The 20438-nt window shown below is 37.8% G+C and overlaps 1 protein-coding gene across 3 annotated transcripts in view; it reads right to left on the reverse strand.

Moving 5' to 3' along the window:
- Nucleotides 1-629: 629 nt before the first annotated feature.
- Nucleotides 630-20438, reverse strand: part of MTA3 (metastasis associated 1 family member 3) — a 141243-nt gene continuing 121434 nt past the window's right edge. For 2 of the 3 annotated variants that reach the window (XM_074897110.1, XM_074897112.1), the window contains one exon: nucleotides 630-4945. In XM_074897110.1, the coding sequence (XP_074753211.1) occupies nucleotides 4810-4945 (136 nt within the window). In that variant the 3' untranslated portion in view covers nucleotides 630-4809. Of the gene's footprint in view, nucleotides 4946-17465; nucleotides 17494-20438 lie in introns of all 3 variants that reach the window. The other variant, XM_074897111.1, reaches the window with a different exon arrangement.

Consider the following 20438-nt stretch of genomic DNA (forward strand, 5'->3'; position numbering starts at 1 on the left):
GGGAATTAGGAGATGGAAAGAGTTGCCTCAAACAAACCGGTGAAGTAGTAGCCATTACTTCTGTGCAGAAGCCCTTTGTATGACTCTCCTTCTTTGCAAAAACCATCTGATTTAATTGGGGAAATTACTTCAGATGTTATTAAGGAAGAGGATTCAGATTATGTCCCATATTCAGACAGAAGTCACCAGTTCTATGTACTACCAAATTAACAACATGCTAAGTTTTTGACACTAACGCCGACCTGCAAAGTTTAGATGGGCCAATGCACTGGGGACCACAATGCACTGTAACTTCTAGTATTTTTTGTGAACTATGAGTCCTTCTGCCTAGATTTCAGTTCAATCCCAACAAGTTTTCTAGTGTTCCAATGCAATGACCAATACCTCATGTCTCTCTCTCTGCTTGACTTTTGAGTCTTCTTTCCTCATCCCCATTTCAACTACTTGTGTCTTTAACTCTAATGCATTTTAAACAGCTTATCAGTTTTCAGTCTCTTGATTATTCAGTAGTCTACTGTAAAATAGGATGACCGTGTCAATGCAGAAATTTGGTTTCCTGCAAAAAGGGCCAAGAGTCACAAAGTTTGTACACAAAGACACTTTAATGCAAATCAAATAGTACTATGCTTCATTCTAAGGTGCTCCACATCCTCAAACACTCAACATTGAGCTTCCCAGTTTTACCATTCCATTGAGAAATTCACTTTTAGTCTAAACAGCAGAATTGAAAAAAGAAAGCTCTTTAATGCTTCTTTTTTATTTAATCAATACTGTCTTTCAATAACCAACTGTTAAATCTTTATGAGCAACAGGAGCATATTCTGCAAATTTGTTTGTTGATCACTATATAGTACAACCTCAAAACTCTTATCCAAAACCCATGTATTCCAAAATTAGGTTTCCTCCCTCAACATGCAACGTTTGAATAAAAAAGTCCTGACTTACTCAAAAAAATTCCACTGTGCAGTTATATAAACTCAGATCTCTTGACACCCACTCTGGCTTATGAAGACACAGGTTTATATAAAGGACCTTCAAGAGAAAATGAAAAATGAACATTATTCTGCTGAAATTTCCAGAGGATTCTAACACTTCCATTACCATAGCAGTACACATATATAAAGACATTGTGTCCACTATATTGTACTTTGCAATATAATATTTCTGAAGGACTATAATTGTTCTCTGCGAAAGGCTGTGGCATGTTATGCTGTGACTGTATCAGAAACAACTACGCAGTCATTCCATTTTATTTAAGCCTTCATAATTAGGAAAGTACCTGTGTTGAATTATATTTATTAAAATCCCCTCTTACTTCAGATTAATAAAAAGTGCACATTTTGTAAGTGCAGATTCCATTTCACCATTTCTACTGCTTGTTTGTTCTTCATTTCAGATTCAGTGCCCAGTTTTTCATAACATGCTGCAAGGTTTGGACTCCAGAAATGAAGGTTATATTTGCCCTTAATCAAAACACTGGTTTAAAAAATGTTGTTTTCATACCACCAACACATTTCAAGCACTCTCAAGTATTTCAAAACCTCATATTTCCACTCCACAGAACCACAAGTTCCATCACTAAATAGGGGCCTTTAAAAATAATCTGAAAACAATATATAAAATATTTCAAGAGAGCAGAATAGCTATATAGTTGAAATCAGCAACACAGACATTTTAAATGTTAAAACAATCTTCCTACTTTTTATATGAGACCTCTGGAGACAAAAAGATTGTGCATTTTGCATGGTTTTCTAGCCCCATATTTGTAAGAGGAAAGGCAGATTTTCAGATACAGTTCTTATTTAGATAACAGGAAAATAAATCATATTGCAAATGCAGTGCTGATTCTGCCTAGATTCTCGTGCTCACATCCATGGTAAGTACCAACTTCTTGTCCTTGCTTCTAAGGTTTATGTTTATACTCAGTGTCATTGTTGATGACTGATATATGTTAGCTAGTTTTAAAATAACTATCTTGGGAAGCTTGATAAAAACAGTACTGAGCTCTGATTTGCTGTGGATATACTGTTACAGTTTACACAGGAATGTGTTATCTTTGCTCACAGACAGTGGAAAAATCTTTAACTCAACAGAAAGCATGGAATTCCATGACATTGTGGTAAGGACTGTCACAATTTCTACAAAAATTTTAATCCTTATGCCCAAACCCAGCAGGAACATATCTTCAGCTAATCTTCCATCAACACTTCCGGCTGAAATTCACAGGTAAATCCTGCATCCATACCTGGAGAACGTCTTGCAGGAAAGGTAAGATGGAGAGCAGGTAAAGACAAAGGTGTGATACATGGCGTGCAGTTTCTCTGTGCACTGTGTGCATTTCAGGGGAGGGAAAGTCTCTGTGCAGCTGCATGCGAAACAGTTTAAAGATGGAGCAGAAGGGATTCCAGCAGTCTCCTCCGTGCCTTACCCACCTCAAGGCTTAGCTATTGAAACCTGTGAAATGACTGCCAGGCAGGGGCACAGCATTATTTCCAGTGTATCCAGATGAAGCACCTCAGCTTGAAGCTGCAAAGGATTCTTCTTTACCTTGGCTATTTGATGCAAAAGATAACAGTATCAGGCAGCCGGCTGCATAACAGGGAGTCGTGTTCCCAATCTCTCTCTCCTCAGAGGGAAAGAAGTAAAAATGACTTCACATGAGACTATTACGGATACTAACACTTTTGTCAAAAGCAGAAACATACAGAGATTTTACAAAATACTGTCTAGACATTGTAGCACACTGACTAAAAGAAATAATTTCAGCACAAGCTTAATAAGGCATGGTAAGAAATTCACCACCTTTAAACTAATGACACTTTGAAAATGAGTCTGCTGTGTGTGATTTCACTGATGCCTAAGGGAGACAAAGCTCTTTCTGTTCATGTTTTTCATACTTTCAGTCAAACAGATTGCTGAATAATCATGTTTTCTTTATTCTAATGGGTGAGGAAGCTATTATACAGAAGGTGTTTCCATATGTCATAGTCAATAAAGGCAATTCTTACTAGCAAGAATAGGTTGTCTCCACTCAAGTTATCTGATGAAAAGCCCTCCTGTTGTGAGGAAAAAGCAGATCCTGTGGCTAGAAAAGACTCCTAGGGCTGCACACTTCAGCGGCTACGGGAAAGAACTGTAAGCAGATGAATCTCAGGTCTTCTCCAACTGAGTCTAAATCAGTGACATTCACTAGGGTGCTCAGGGTACTAGGAGCACTTTGTGTCATAATCTCTCCTTCATATTCACCCTTTTCTTGCTGGTGAAGGACAGCAGACAAGACCTGAATCCCTCACTCCAGAAAATCATCAGCAAGTCCCTTCAGGAGTTCAAAGCGGTTTCTTTTTTGAAGAAGCATCTGGGCCATTGTCTCAAGAGCTCAAAATCCTACACCGAGAGTATCACTCCTTACAGGCTGAGACCACAGATGCTTTTTCAGGTTGAAACCATAAATTGCATGGGGGGGAAATAATTTTTGGGGAATCACCCAGAGGTATGAGATACCACTCACATCTTTGTCTTTCTACCCACAGAGCTGAGCGCATGTCCACAACTGGATGAATACCTCACATCTATACTATACTGTTAGAGCTACCTAGTAAAGAGAGAGGAGAAAAAAGTCTCGAAGCTCATCTCAGCTTACTATGATATGTTTAGTGTCTGACTATCTCTTAAAAAAGCCATATGGAAACCAAACCTATTGAAGGACACAACTTGCCTCAGATAATCAACATACCCCAACTAGGTTTACACAGCAGTGCTACACACTGGTGGCCTCCTGATTTCAAAGTAGGGCAGAGATTGTTCACCTGTAAGTACCTGAGTAGAAAAAAGACCTGCCTCTGTTGCCACTCCCACTTTCAGGAGGACTGACAGTTTCCTACAAGTAGTTTCAAAAGGCACATCATCTCTCCATGGTGAGTATCTACCTGTAGCCTTACAATTAGGATCTTCAAAGCATTCTGCAAGACATCTTTTTATCCAGACATATCAAAATGTAGAAATTATTTTGTGGAGAGACATTTCTAATAGGAAATACTGGGAATAGTGTTCTGCTGGCTTTCGCTATTCAGAATAGGCTTCAAGAAATGCAAAAAATACCCAAAGAAATAGGTGGATGCTTGCAAATATATAGGCAATGGGACCAGTTCCTACACATGCAACTAGTCCAGCTGGATGTTCACTGCCACACATAATACTTTCCAGGATTTTAACCAAAGCTAACATGGCCAGCATTTTGAAAATTGGCCACTAATTACGTTTAAGTTTCAGAACTGCTAAACAACTCCCTGTCCTCATTTCAGGGTCTGGATGCTCAGCAGTTCAGAAAATCAAATCCAAAGTGACTCAAGCCAATACTGAAGAATATGAACACCTAACGTTTGCAGTTGTTTTTGAAAATGCAAGCTGCTCAAGGCTAAATCCCGCTTTAAAGACACTGCAATAGTTTTGAAAGCTGTATATTTTTGTATCAAGCCATTAGATGGCATAGACAAACATGGTGGGTGGACTTTGCATCCATATTCCTTCAGTGTGGTCAGTGCACAGTCCCTCCCTGACCAGCCAATGCTGATGTTAAAAAAATGGAGAGAAAAGCTGGACAACCCTGGATAGGCCTGCACAGTGAACCAGAAGTAGCCCTTGCGGAGACGAGGGAAAACAAGGGCTGCTGTTGGATCCTGCCCAGAACTCAGAACCCAGACACAGTCTGTCCATACAGTGTTTCTGTCTTGAAGATGTGGAAGGTCTTGTATCTGCATTCACAATTAAACATGATTCTGACATGATTATGGTGCTGATGCTCTGATGTCTTCAGTGCACGATGGTTCCTGGTTCTGTTTGTGCCTGCCTATTGTTCATGAGAGACTTTGCCTTTGCAATGATCGGAGAACAAGGTTTTCTGGAAGCTCTTTTCAGCTGTGATCTGGTGAACTTCTTACGGATTTTTCTGTAAGGAGGGAAGAAGGAAAGGAGGGAAAGAAGAGAGAGACAACAGAAGAGATAAATCTCAGTCTTTAACAGAAGACTGCTCAGGAGCCAATAACAAACATAACAAATACTCTTACCAGAGAAGGAAGGCTAGTTCATGGAAAAAGAGACTTGCAGTCAAGCCCTGTCCATCAACTGATGATTCACAGTTGTCTCCAACTGATAATTGCTCAGTGAAAAGTGAGTTGGTGTTAGACAATATTTGGACAATAACAGTTAATTATATAAAATTTTGGGCCACAATTCTCAAATGGTGAATCCTTACATGTGATATCAATGCAGGAACAAAGGACCACAGAAGAAAGAAACTATGTTACATCTGTAACTGGGAGCAGTTGTTATTTGCACTGTATCAATTTTGCAGATAATGCATAACCCAAGTCTCTTGGCTTTTTGTATTAGTGCCTTTCACGTGCAGTGAATTCACTTTAATTTTAGACTTTTAGATGATAAATCAAATGTATTAACTACAGGCAACCATACTGTTCGTATTGTAACCTTATACATCCAAGGATAGTTAATTCTGAAGCAAAAAGCTTTGTTACATTCCAGCTGCTCTGTCTACTATTATAAATCAATAACCACAATTCCTGGTAGAGTATCAGAAAACACAGAAATGACACACACTGAGTATGTCAAGAATCATCTTAATTTGCAGAGTCCTGAATATTAGATGTTACTGGAAAATTACCTGGTTTTTTTATTCACTCAAGTCGAGAATCCCAGCTTTCATTTAGATAGCTTTATAAATCACAGAGATTTTGAGCTTATGGAAATGAATTAAAGCAAACTGGGGCCTCTGACACTGAATGAGACCAAGCTTTCTAATTCAAACCTTCCAATTTGAAAATGTGACCTAACTACAAACTGGAGGGTGATGAAGTGCCTACCTGCATCAAGGCTCTGAGATGGTAACTCAAGAACTGATTTGTCCCTTTCATCTTAATGGGCTGTTAACGCTGAAACTGAAAAATGGTGGCACGTGACATTGAAAATACAGGATCATCTTAAAATAAATTCTATTGAACACTAAAATAATAATTTGCATATTAAATTTCAAACTTGTATTTAGTTACGGATTGAGTATTAGCCAGGAATGTAAGCTTCCAGTTGAGTAACTGGGCCACAGAAGAGAACACAAAGACAAAACAAAAAGTCAAAAATCAGGATATTATATTGTGCTCTTAGAGGTTAAAGGGACTCTGAAAAATACATTTATTTTGGTTAATATATGTAAAAGATGCAGGGAAGTATTCACTTTAGCTGCCTGAAAAAAAATGTCATCAGCATCTCATGGTCTGGAATAGCAAATTAGGATTTAGCATCATTAAGTAATAAGCACAACAGAAGAAAACGAAAGGAATTGCCAGAAAGTTAAGTTTAGGCTTTTCACACAATCCCACAGACACACAAACTTACTGTTTGAGTACTGACTTTACATGGTTGTCTTAAATTAGGCCTAAGAAGATATTAAATTTATTGACAAGATATTGCATACCTTCCAGAATGGTAAGATCACAGAAAGGTAACCTGAGACTGGTGGAAACACGTATTTTTAAATGAGACATCTAAGTTTTATAAATTCATGTAATAGACAATAGAAAAATACTGATTATTAATGGGGATTATTCCAGCAAAACCTTACAGAACTGGATCCTTTTTCATATGTTTCTTTGCAAAACTTCGTATTTATTTAGAGAACGAATGTGGCCATTAATCATTTGAGAAGCCCGTGGTTTACAACAATATTAGATAATTGTTTGCCCTTCTGAATTTTTAATATGGCAACTTCATAAACTGCCAAGAGGCTGCTACTAACGAAAGCAATTTGCAGCTGACACTAAATGTAAGGACAGAAAAGTATTTGTGATTACAATTTGTGATTATTTTCTAAGTCAAAATATGTAGTTATTCTCATTAAATATTGGTTTGAAATTAGCATAAAGGCAGAACAAAAAAAGGGGGAGTCATCACATTATCATATCAAGCGAACCACAAAACCAGTCAACTCCTCGCTTAGTATAAATGAAAGTAGGTCTACATAGACAGTGAGAACAACTAATCTGGTATGCATTCTAAAAAGACAATCCAGTACTTCTGTTTAAACAGGACTGTGAAAATGCTTCCAGAAATTAGTTTTCTGGGATATAGCCTTTCAGAAATAAAATTGGAAGAATGGAAATTTCCACTGACTTCATTAAATGTAGTATTGAAACAACCATTTCACAAAAAGCAAAACCTGTTCTTTTTACTGCAAAAAATATAGAGGCTGGAGGGAACTGATGATTTACACTGAAGAATTTAGCATCTAAATACAGTCAAGCTTTTTGAGAAGCATCGATCAGGTTTATAATGCTTCAGAGGTTTTTTTAACACTTAAACATGCGGGTTGTAATAGTAGCTGATGAAAGGCAGGAAATTCAAAAGATAAAGTTGTCACCGCCCTTTCACTACAACACTTCTCCTTTCCCCAGTGATACAGTGAATTAAGGGCAGAGTCACCTTTAATGTTCAATTTCCTGTCCCTTTTTCAGTTAATACCAGCCACGTTTTAATTACATAAAGCTTTTATTTGGTGATGGCAAATAAATGGCTTTAATATCTGTAGCGCTGATAACATCCTTTGCAGTTGTTATGAAAGAGTAATTGCTATTTTCCCCTGCTTTTTCCTTTGACTTTTGTACTAGTGCTTGAAGTAGGATGCGTTACATACTTCAACTGAAATGCAAATTAAAAAGTATTTTAAAGCCTTCTAGCCCTCCTGAGACCAAAGGTATGAGAATGAATCAAACTTTTAATAGGTGATTGTTATATAAAGCCCACTGTGCTCATTTTTATGTCAGATGTGATGCACTGCTGTAGAGTAGGAATAAGACAAATTCTTTATGTCTGCATGATATTTCAATTAGTAACTGCAGATGAAGGTATGCAAGACCCCTGTCACCTATTCAGAGAAATACGGAAACGTACATAAGTACCACACACTATTAAGACCTATCTTCTCTCTGCAAGTTTCATACACAGACTGAAACCTACTGGGTAGAAATAATAGTTAGGCTATATAGGGCCTATTTACGCCATGCTTAAATTTAATCAGGCAAACCATTTCAATGAACCAAACCTTTCTCAGGATCTAAGTGAATTCCATGTAACTAACCATCTGGTGAAGTTAAGCACAATCCTGTATAATCTGTTATGTCCAGATTCCTCAGGAATAGGATAGATGGTAACAAAGTTTCTCATTAATAAAAGCTGATTCAAAATTCTCCCCTCTAATTATGCCACGCATTAAAACAGCAACAATTTTAAAACTTGAATAAAATAAAGAAGGGTGACCTTCAGTTGATGTTAGTCAAGAATGTGTTTTTCAAGCCTTTCCTAATAGGAGTTGAAGGCATTACTTGCTTTAGCTCTGTTGATATCAGGCGTATCTGACTGTTACCGCTTCTATATATAAACTGTTGTGCATCAGTCTTGCCTCCTCTGCATAAGACTCAGAGTTGTGATCACTAGAGTGATTTTGGTCTATTCAGCTATACCAACAGTACTTAAGAAATAATACTAAATGCATTCAAATTATGGCAGAAGTTTTTACTGTGAGAGGGATTCATTGCATATAAAGGCCTGCTGACATCTTAGCAGACGATAAATGCTATTTTGAAAGAAACAAACATTTTCCTATGAAGGGGAATCGCCCCCAACACACAAACACACTTTTGAGATGTCCATAACCTTCCTTAAATACCAAGGCCCAGAAGTGGTTTTGATGCTCTGTTTCCACTAAAAATAATACAAAACTGGCTACGGAGTTTTAAGCTGAAGGGCATACTATTGTTTCATACTCTACCTAGACCAATTTGATAATTTTGCCTGAGTCTCTTAGCTCATTTGAACAGCCACTTTGTACACAAAGACCAGCTGCTGCGGAAATATATTATTACCCAATTGTTGCTGGCAGCACAGCGAGTATGTAAAGGTCGGCAGCAGGCATAAGAGAACTGTTTCCCTGGACAATCGTAGCTGAAATTCCACCCAATCTCTAGATTGGGGTGACGTATTCTGGTGTGGCTTGCCAATTGTAAACAGCAATTTAAATGCCCCAGGTGCACAAAATACTGCCAACCTTGAAAGGAGGTGGAGTTTTAGACATTAACTACAGCAAGGCAGGATTTTGCACTCTGCCACAAGTTTTACATGAAACTTGCAATCAGTCTAACCATTGAGACTTTCAGAGAGAAAAACTAAACTTAAAAAAAAAAAAAGTCTTCTAGACAAAGATTCCTGAAGTTGCTGCTGCTCCAGGGCAATGTAAATTTTGTGCAGTGTAAATTTTCTGAGCAAGCTCAAGGCCAGTTAGCAAAAACAACTATTTAAAAAATAACCATCATTCCTTGGAGTTATTAGACCCAATTACCACTCATTTCTGAGGGCTTCTTGTACCCAGAGGTATACTACAACTATTCAGTGGATTAAATAACAAGAGGGGGCGCTATTTTAGGAAGCTGATAGGCTTTCTATTCATTTCAACACGCCTTTAAACAAAGTGGAAGGCCAAAATGTGTGCAATGTTGTCTGCTCAAAGAGAATTTAACTGGAATGAAGCTGTAGGAAGAGATCTTTAGAAACTTCACAGGTTACAAAGAGACTGAATGATTCACAGCACTTCCTATATTTCTACCTATGTGGAAATGAGAAGTATTTTATTTAACTGACTATCTGGCTTGCTGACATCTTTTGGCTTGGTTTGTTTGTTTTGTTTTGGGTTTTTTCCCTCAGCACTTTGAGGCTAAAGCTTACCCATATATCACTGAAGTTTTAATCTAACCTCAAAATGACAGAAATTAGGAGAAATATATCTGGAAGGCAGAAGTGGGCTGACACTGATACGCCTTTTAAAAATAAGCTCCTTTGTGAAATGTTCATTTATAAACAAAATCGGAAGTGTTTTAATAAGCATCGGGCTAACGGAAAGCAGTTACCATGAGCTACTTGGTTGCATTATAAAACTCATACAGATAGAGTGGTACAACCTTTGTAAGATTAAAGAGGTGCTGCTGCAGACATGCCAACATCATCTAAATGTTTTAAGAGCTTGTCTTATCTTTCTCCTCCTAGCAAGGAAATGTTTTCCTCTGCTGGTGTTTATCTTCCAACTTGGTATCAATATTTACGGAGCAAAACTGTCCTCAATGAACAATAATTTATTGACACACCGGTTACAAATTATGGTGTCAGATCTTCCTAAACAGCTTAATATAGCATTTTCAAGCATTGCTTGAGGGCTTCTCTGATGTTTTGTGTTCCAGAGCAACAGCTTACAGCTACTATGCGTGTGTATATATATATCTATATATAAAAAAAATAATGTTTTTTGACTATTTTCTTTACTGGGAGGCAAAATCCAGCTCAAGTGCTTAAAACACAGACTTCTATGACTGTGTCATGCCTGACCTGTTGCATGGCACAATCATCTCTCTGTCTCTACCTGCTGCTGATTTAAAACCTACTTGGAACAAAATCTCCTCAGAGCAGAAATTACCTCTTTGTGTGCATTTTTAGAGTGCCTAGAACAACATGAACCTTACCCGTTATTGAAATGATTTATATCCAGTTTTACTGACAACTGGCATGGCTTTTGGAAAAACCACCTTGTTCAACAGATTTTTCCATGCTTTCATTTCCCCTGAAAATGGCACATTTCATTAATATTTTAAAGTGGTTTAGGATGATTGGAGAGAAGGAATTAAAGAAGTGCAAAGTCTTATTCTCAGCATTTTTCAGTTGAGAACTGCAAAAAACTTTTAACCCCTAAGAAACATTATAAATAGATGCTGTCATACAGCAGTCATCACACGATGACTAAATCTAAATCTTAACAATCAGCAATGAAATTATCCTCCTAGTTCATCTGTGAGCTTGGTACTTATCACCAAGAGCCTAAAGTTACCTACTGCAGATGACTAGGACAAAAACGATTACACATTAGTCTTGATGCAACACTGACTTCGGGCAGAAGCCAGAAGCACAGAGGCCCTACCAGACTGACTGATGGCAGCCACAGTTTAAAAAAAAACCCCTTGACCTAGTAATCAGACTAGGAATGATGGCCATCACAGAGCTCAACGTGGATTAAGTAGCTCAGGACTTGCCCTGCGTCTTGGGTGGAGCTGTGCTAACTCAGCAGGGACGTTATCTCACTTTACACACCACACAGCAGTGACTATTGCAGAGGCATGCACAGAGCCATGCTCCTCAAGACAGTTTTCCCCTTGAAGAAGGGAGAAAACCTTGTCTTTGGATTCATGGGGTTTCACCACAGTGTCCAGCTTTGTAGAGTTGATTAGAACCAATAAGTCCTAGCAAAGGTAGCTTAATGGATGGGTAAAAAGTAAATTATTCATACTCCTCAAAACAAAACAATGGCTCAGGCTTCAACAGGCTTGTAACCTGAGCTACAGGACACCTGCTGTGCACCTTATCTGAAATTCATTAGCCTCTCCTTAGTTACCATCTACTTCAGAGGTTAACAGAGCAGGCTTCATGCTTTTCAAAGAAAGAGTTGCTTAACCTCTCCTTCCCATGAACACTCAAGGTCACTGCAGATTTGTCAGTATGTAGGCACCCTGGGAATCCAAGCAGCCAGAAAGCCTTCTACAGCTCACAGACACAAACGCCAGAAGATCTCAAAGCAACACCTTTATTCTTCCTAACTGTATCATCAGGGTGTGGGTGAATTCCTACACTGCACAACTTTATGCTTTACCAATAGGAATTTGTGTTACCATCTAGTTATTCTGCAGAAAGATGGCCGTTCTGTATATTGATTAAACATCACCTGCTATTAGATTAAAATATTACCCACATGACAGCATATATTTTTTCCTGAGACAGTCAAGAAATTGGAGAGAAGGTGTATCAGAGCTGGCTAAGAGTGGAACACAATGTTGCTTTCAACTACTCCCCAAACACCTTGTATATCAGCCAGCGTTATCCCAGATTTTAAGATGACAAAAATGTTCATAATATGCAACTTCTGTTTCCGGCCCTGGGCTACCAACCAGCATCGTGCCATTTCTCCAGCAACATTAAACAGTGTTGAAAAATTTAAAAAAAAAAAAAAATTGTGTTAACTAAATATGCTTAAGTCCAAGATAACAGAAAACATTCTATTATATGCTCCATTTGGGGGGGTGGGGGGGGAATGAGAGACTTTACTTTTGTTGACACCCCCTCTTAACTAAATACTTTAGTATTTTATTTATTAAGAGAACTGTTTCAACACAAAATGTTATGTATGCTTCCTACCTGAACACTCAAAAAAATGGACAATATTTTTCCTCTTTAACAATTATACATATACTTTTCCTGGAATAATATATGTACCAATAGAGTATATTTGGAGGAGTTTCTTGGCATTCTGGCAACTTGCTGTTAAGCAAGGGCTGAAAATCAAAATTAATCAGTCTTACCAGCAACAGTTGGAGAGCAAAGGTTCCCTCACAAAACGGTCCCCTGGGGCTCTACTCCACACCATCCATCTCTGGCATAATCAGCACTTACTCTACACACAGAAGCTTCAATGCAGAATATGGATTAGAAATCTGTATTGTGGCATCAACAGAGGAAAGCTTTGCCACAGAATGATTTGATGCTAATTTCTATGGCCAGCTTCATTTCAAAGACTGAAATTTTCAATATTCATGTTACCAAAAGTCTATCTGGGTTCATTTTCTGCCGCTCATCCTGCTCTCCACTCTACGGCTAACACTTTTCATGTATCTTATTGTGCTTGCTGGACTGCTTAATTAAAAACTGCACAGCATCCTTAAGGGTAGGTATACATCAATAAAATTATTGATTGATTATTGATTATTATAGATAAAATCTAGTTTACAGACAAAAAGGTGGAGCTACTCAGAGGTTAAATTACTTGTCTGGTTTCTCACATCAGACAAGAGACAATGTAGGAATTTTAAAGTTGGGATCTGTGGTTTTTCCACTAGAACAACACTTCTATTGTATTTTGTCAGGTAAATGTTTTAGCCTCTATCCACAGCACAAGTAAGCCGGCCACAGAACTGATAGTTATCTCTCTGATTGGCTTTCACAGTCACAGTCATTATGTTCCCTTCAGTATTTTACATTTAAAATGCCTATGTACTTATGCAAGCTTTTCCATAAAGAGAGACCAACATTTGTTTTTCCACAGCTTTACTTGCATTAATGCCAGAGGGTCATGCATTTAAAAGATCTTAATGAGTTTTAAAAAAAACCCACAACACAACTATCAGAGGAAAATAATAAGAATTATTAAATACATACATTGAAATATAGACTAACTCAGAATTAAGTCCTCTATCTGGAATTTAAAATGAATAATCCAATACAGGACAATTTAAAGTGAAAGTTAGTGGTCAGTTCTGTGTGAATTTTAAGACTGTGAGGATCACTGACATTATATTTTTGTACATACCACAGTTTTATCATCTAATTTGCTACTTAACTTTAGCAACAGTGTGTTCACCACAGGAATTTACCTGGTTTCTATACCTATGTGAACATTATTGCTGTGTATTTCTCTGCCTTCAGATGAAATAATTCTTAACCCTGTGTCCAGCTTCTACTAATTACTATTGCTCACATGGCACAGAAATTGCAAAAAGGAAAAAAGCTCTCTTAAGACTGATAATGTGCAGTGTTTGAGGATTACAATCATCAATAGCTAATATTTACTGTGATAAACCTCTGTGGTTTAGGCATAGAAATGCGAGTAGACTAATTTTAGTTCTAAATTAGTGTTACTCTAGCCTTGCTATAGGTAACAATTGTACAATCTTGTCTTTATCTTTTCTTTGATACTTAAATATGCAAAAGACTATGGCGGTCTGACAAGTTAGCATTTTTATTCTTATTTTGGATGCTTCCCAAGGCTTTGAAAGAGAAATTGGCTTCTCATGCAAAGATGCTTCTTTATAGAAAAATCTCTTCTTGTTCAAAACCAAACTGGGTTTAACTCCCACAATAGAAGATGACCAAATATTACAAGATGACACATTTCCACTGGGATGTGGATTTAGGAAAAAGCTGAGCAGCAAACTAGCAAAAAGCTAAGCCCTAAGACCTTCAGTTAAAACATCCTGTAAAGAGGATTGGGTTCAGCTACATCAAATCCTCTGCACAAACACAAAAGACAGCTTCTGAAGGAAAACCTTTTGAAATGGACAACCATATTGCAGGAAATTCAAAATTTGTCAAGAACTATGAGAAAACAGGTTAAAAGAATTGCATGACATCCCAATTTAACATCTGGCATAGAAGATGTAATACTGACTACATGATGTACTCTAGCTGAAGGACTGTGCTCAGTGGGAGTCAGGCATGCATTCAGCTTTGCTGAATTTGGTCTGGAAGGTCTAATGAAGTGACTGAAGTTTATGGCAAAATTAAGCACTTATACAGATACTTCACCACGAAAATCTGTGTTTAAGACAATCCTTAATGCACTTATCATCATCCCTGTGTTTCATTTAAGTTTTGGTGTTTTTTTTTTTTTTCCCCAAGTCAATAAAATTTTGAAAAAAGTGTAATTTCAGAAATTATATTTCCCTTCTCAAATATAAAATGCTCTGGCTACTTCTGCAGCTACTGTCTCAGTGTGAAATGACTTTCATCAAAGCGAGTGGAGAAGATTGCAAGTGGTTGAGTAACACCTCTAAAGGTGTCATTGCTCTTCAGCTGAGTCATGGGAATTAACCACATTCAAGCTCCTACCTAAGAGGTATTGCAAAATATACTTTGGTATCTAAGCCACCACAGAGAGGCAGCATATTTGAATTTCTGCTCACAACAGGGTAAGATCAGACAAGATCATTTTACAATATCCAATGGTGTGACTCTTCAGGCAGCAGTAACTAGGTCATTTACCACCATCTGTTCTTTGCCTCAGTCTCCCTGCAGTCATCACTGAAGCTGTGCACTAATTAATTTTCACCTGCTAATCAGTGGAGACACCCCTGAAACTAACAAATCACCTAGTTTCAGTCAACAGTTTCTGGACTCCTTTGGGTGGCATTTCCATGAGATTTTTATCACCAATAAAGGTAAACAATTTTCTCTGAAAGAAGATCCCCTGTAAAGTTTCTGATCTGCTTCATGTACAACAGCCCTGTGAAAGAACAAAGTACTCTTCATCTGATTCTTCAGACAAAGAACAGAAGGTACATTGACAATTTCCTCCACATCCTCAACAAAGTATTTAGGCACCTTGTTAATTTTGATGTGAGAAGTTAGGTATCTAAATGCTTGGACATATGGACTTAAAAGACCTGCTTGAGGTCTCCGGAAAGTCTAGGAGGGAACAGGGAACTGAATCATGTTTTCCCAAGTACTAGGTAAGCACTCCAACCACTGCAACATCCTTCCCTTCTCAGGTAGCTTTAAATAGGGTGAGTGGCTTACTAAAATGTCACTGAAACTTCATCTTAAACTGTGAGAAAATTAATACAGAACTCCAAACCAAAATGACTGTACTTCATTTGTTCCGAAGATCGATAAAACAAAACTCTTAATACCATATGCTCTTCAAACCTACCAGCTCTAACTAGTGGCACATCTTATACTGAACTTTAGGTTTTGTTACGTATGTGTTTTCTATGTATATATCTATTATGCCTCTTATAAGTTAAAAAAAATATTAAGATTATTCAAATGAGTTGATTTTAGCTTCATGGAATGATCCTGCTTTTAAAAACAAACTTTTGCATTATCACAGTAGTGACTTAGCAGGTGCTGTAAAAGGAGCCAGAGGAAAAACTCATGTAGATAAATAGCGAAAGAAAATATCTGTAGACCCATGAAAACTGCTCAATGAGAAACAAATGGCAAGAGATTACGATCTAGCTTCTATACCGCTGGTTGTGATTCTGCATCACAATACCTCACCTCAGCTAGAGCTCAGAGAATAATGATTTATAAAGTGTGAACAGTGCATAGCATTCATGAGTAATCCACACTAAATAAGGTCAAAATAACAGCTCACAGAAACTATTATTCACTCTCATGAGTACGTAAAAACTTTGAACAGTAGCTAGCCAAGCAGGACCGCTCCTAAACTGCAGCAAGGACAGTTCCTCCCCAAATTCCCCATATGCAGTACTGTCACAGTGACTGGATGTGGTTGTCAGCTCACCTGTGTTCTGCTGCAACCAATCAGTAAGATATCTGCAATCCTATGAGCAAGGATTAGACATAATTCTAAGGGATATATTCTGTCATGCCTGTTTTTCAAGATGTACAACAACTATATAATACAGCAGAAGGAAACAGAAAATTATATCCTTAGAGGCTGATATTTTGGTTAGAGGGTAGTAGCTGGTGCATCATGTTCTCGGGCTTGCAGCTGATGCTCCAAGGGTGCAGCCAGACGTCTTCATGCTGCTGGTTACAGGGTCAGGGTGTAATGGCAACAGTGCCATGCAGATAAGAAATTAAAGTGCACTATGCCCTGGATCCAAGTATGGTGAAGTACAAAACCAGGATCCCAATTCAAATCAAATTGTCTTGTCTTTTTGAAAAGCAGAGGTCATCCCTGAGTATACATTAAAACCCCTTTTTTTTCGGTGCACAAATTTTTTGCACGGTTGTGGACAACTGAAAAAGAAACAATAAATGTACCTATGAACATTTCTGTGATACAAACTGCACATGTGAAGAGGAAGAAGGAGCAGAGCAGTTAGCACTGGAACTCTGACTCTGATTTAGACCTGCACCTGTGTACCGTATGTCAGACCCCAGGCACTGTAGACTTACTCCTCCACTTTTCACTGTTCACCCAGCAACATCCTACAAGTAGTCACTCAAACACCATGCCTGACCTTGCCTAAGCACTGATTAAAACATGTGAGAGGGAGAATGGTCAAGGGCAGGTCATTCACAACTCTTAATATTGGCTTTGGTTCACCCACGTTTTCAGTTTGGTTTTAAAGGGACAGCTTTACACCGATAAAGCTACAGTGCAGAGTTAGTGGTATATGCAGGAGCTCGAAGGGCTGTGAACACTAGCACGATTCTTCCCCACTTCTGTAAGAGAACCAGATCACTGATGGCAAGGCAAGACTCAACGTTTTGCTGAACTTGGTTGTCAGCCTTACATTCTCTTCCTTCTCAACATGCAACTTTAGTTTTTAAGCTTTTTATGTGTGCTATGAGACATGCATAAATAAAAATGAGTGCTATCAGGTAATTATCATAGCAATTGTGATATTCTTACGTAGTACCTCAACAAATCAAGGGAAGCTTTTCCTTTTGGAGACAAAACATGAAGTGAAGAATATGAAAATTGCCTATATAACGCTACCACACGGATGCCTCTCAAATAATTTTATCAGCAAAAAGGAAGCAATGTCTGCTGATAACAGCTAAAGATCACGTTCTAATTTTAGCAGTTGCAGTTAACTCATTCCCAATGGAGTTGCACTTACCGTGAGAAGGTTTCTAACTGCTTCAGCACTGAAAGGAAACAAGCATCGAGTCATTCAACTGCAGTTCTATATGCAAATACGCTTTTTGGCCCATGAAGGGAAAGCATATGGAATCTGCTGCTATAACCCATTCAGCCAAACATTTCCACACATTTCTTATAATTCAAATGCTGAAAAAAAAATTTAACTTTCCACACAGTGTTTTATCTGTCCCTATACAAGTATGAACATTAGCATGCACATGCTTCTGTTAGAGACAGAGCATGTGTATAGGAACTGTATGCATGCTGCATACCTAGAATTGGTAAGAAAAGTTTTAAACAACAGATACATTTCCCTTGACATCCAACAGCTATATTAAAAATTTTATTCATAGATTATGATTATATCTTATAGAACTCAACAGATACAAAGATATATTTTTATTAAACTTCTGGAGACCATGATATGAACTGTCCCACTTTTTCAATTATTATTTAACTCCCAGAATGGTGTTTCAGTATAAAGAATTTAATCTCACACAATATAGTAATTTTCTGCATTAATCTCTAACAGGGCCTACAACAGAATCCACATCACAGCTGGTCAACAAAAGGGGAACAAACCCCAAAAAGCTTCCTTATAGAGAACGTGATTTAGTGTAGTCCTGAATAAAATTTATTTTAGTTATGAGACTTTTGGTTGATCCTAAAGCATGCATTTAGTGCTAGAAGAATCCTAGCAGCTAGTATCTAAGTATATTAAAAAGAAATAAGGAGACTCTCTTGGTGAGCAGTGCTAAATATAAGGTTCTTTAAAGAGTGATTTTTCAATGAATTGTGTAAACAGATTTGAACTTTAGAATAAAACCTTGAGCAAGTTATTTTGCAGAAGGGAATGAGAATTCCTTTTTCATTCAAAAAGGGTAGGAGTAAACTAAAATACAGAAATGTTACATCCAGCAGAGGTCAACATAAAATTACGATGTAATGTCAAGGTAAGTGTTCTTGACCTGTCACCTGCTTTTCTGCCTGGATTAATCCCTGCTGTGAGCCTGTGACTGAACAGAGGCGTGCTGGACTCACACAGGCATCAGGACAGTTTCTGAATGGAGAGTGCAGCTTGTCACTACAGATAGAATAGCAAAACTGTTGACCTCTATATTTACTGGCAAAATTCACTGAGCATGCTGATAGGTATTCAGGAAGGAGATCTACATACACATATATAGATACAGAATAATCAAGAAATTCATACAGGTGATTAATTCATGGCACTAATATCTAGGCTGATGCAAATTTGTTCTGTCCCTTCCCCAAACTGGCCAGGGGCTGCAACGACTGGGACTCAGCACTGTGCTAATGGCAGCCTCGCTTTCCAGAGGCCTCTGGGCTTGGAAAAGGGGGAATTCTGCTGGCACCTTCCCCGAGATGTGCAGATACTGATACACAACAGGGGAGGAAACTGCATTTGAATAGCTATAACTTCAAAAAAATCTGAAGTGTATGAGGATGCACATTATAAATTATATATAGTACATTCCTGTTCTATTCTGAAGAGCAGATCAGCACCCAAGATATGTTGAACTTCAGATGCAAACTCCGGTCTTTTCGTTTCAATGATACATATGCTCACACTAAATTCTAAGTGTACCTGCAGGCACTGTTGAACTGTGGCCTGAGTGAAGAGCAAAGAGCACTGTCCCAAAATTCTAGGATAACTCCAAGTGTTACATTGGAAAGCTTAGATGATCTATAATTTCCACAATTATTTTCATCACTCTGAATATTCAGCTCCCTCCTCATCCATTACTACAAGTATCACAAATCTGTGAGCATTCAGATATACAATAGTTTACTTTGTATAAATCTGATTGCTGCTTAAACTCAGAGGGGGGCGAAGGATGAAAACAATTTCTTTAAAAATATTTTCTAAAATGGATCTATAGGCATAAATACACATATTCACCTTATCTATTGATGGATAATAAAATTTAGAATGTTCATGTGCATCTCTGGCTTGGTTAGCATGAAACAGACTGGCACCTCATTTAGTTTAGCAGAAATAATACTATATTTTTTTCTCAGATAATATCAACCAACTAGCTTAGTATAATTTTTTTAGCTAAATGTCTGAGAAAATTTACCCATTAGACTCCCTACTTGATGTTTTATAGAAATATGCATCTTAAACCTTAATTCACTGCACAAACAAAAATGTTTTAGGATGGGGAAATGAAAATTGTTATGGACTGTTGCAAAAAAACCATTATACTGAAAAATATTTTCCCCTTTGCACACTGTAATTATACTGGAAAATATTTTTCCTTTTGTTGTCATTCAAATGTGTCTGTCTTGCATGTATTTTTAATGAACAAATACACATGATAAAACAGACCGGATCCCAATGCAGCATAAAACAAGTGCTCTAAAGAAAGAGCTGTTACCTTGATTCAAATGGGCTGATTATTTCTGAGCTGAGTGTTCAGAACATATTTAAACACCTAATGGCTGCAAAAAGACAACTGACTTTCTTTTTCATTCTATGGCAGGACTGGATAAATTGTGTGCTGCTTTTTCACAAACATCTCCCTAGATATCTCTTCCCATTGCCATTACATTGCATTCAACCCTGTCATGTCTGTGCTCAGCTATGTGAATTTCTATCATAGGACATGCTGACTGTCAGGGACTAGTGTCTATTCCTTCTTCCCCCTCCTTCCCTTAAAGAGTGGAGCATTTAATTGTCATCTTGGGCATCAGTGCATTCCTAGCAGCAGAACCAGGCAGTGCTTTCCAGTTCAAGCTGTAAAGGCTGGAGGCAAGTGAGAGCTGAGAGGAGAACAAGCTATACCGTCTCTCCTAAATAATCTTGGAGTAAAGGTGGAAGGAATCAAAGCATCAAAGGAAAAAGTTAGAAAGGAGAAAGTACACCTGAGGTAGGGAAGGAATCAATAGGGGTGGGATGGGGATGGGGAGGGGAAGGAAAAAAAAA

The sequence above is a fragment of the Athene noctua genome, chromosome 1, assembly GCF_965140245.1.
Source record: "Athene noctua chromosome 1, bAthNoc1.hap1.1, whole genome shotgun sequence".
NCBI lineage: Eukaryota > Metazoa > Chordata > Aves > Strigiformes > Strigidae > Athene > Athene noctua.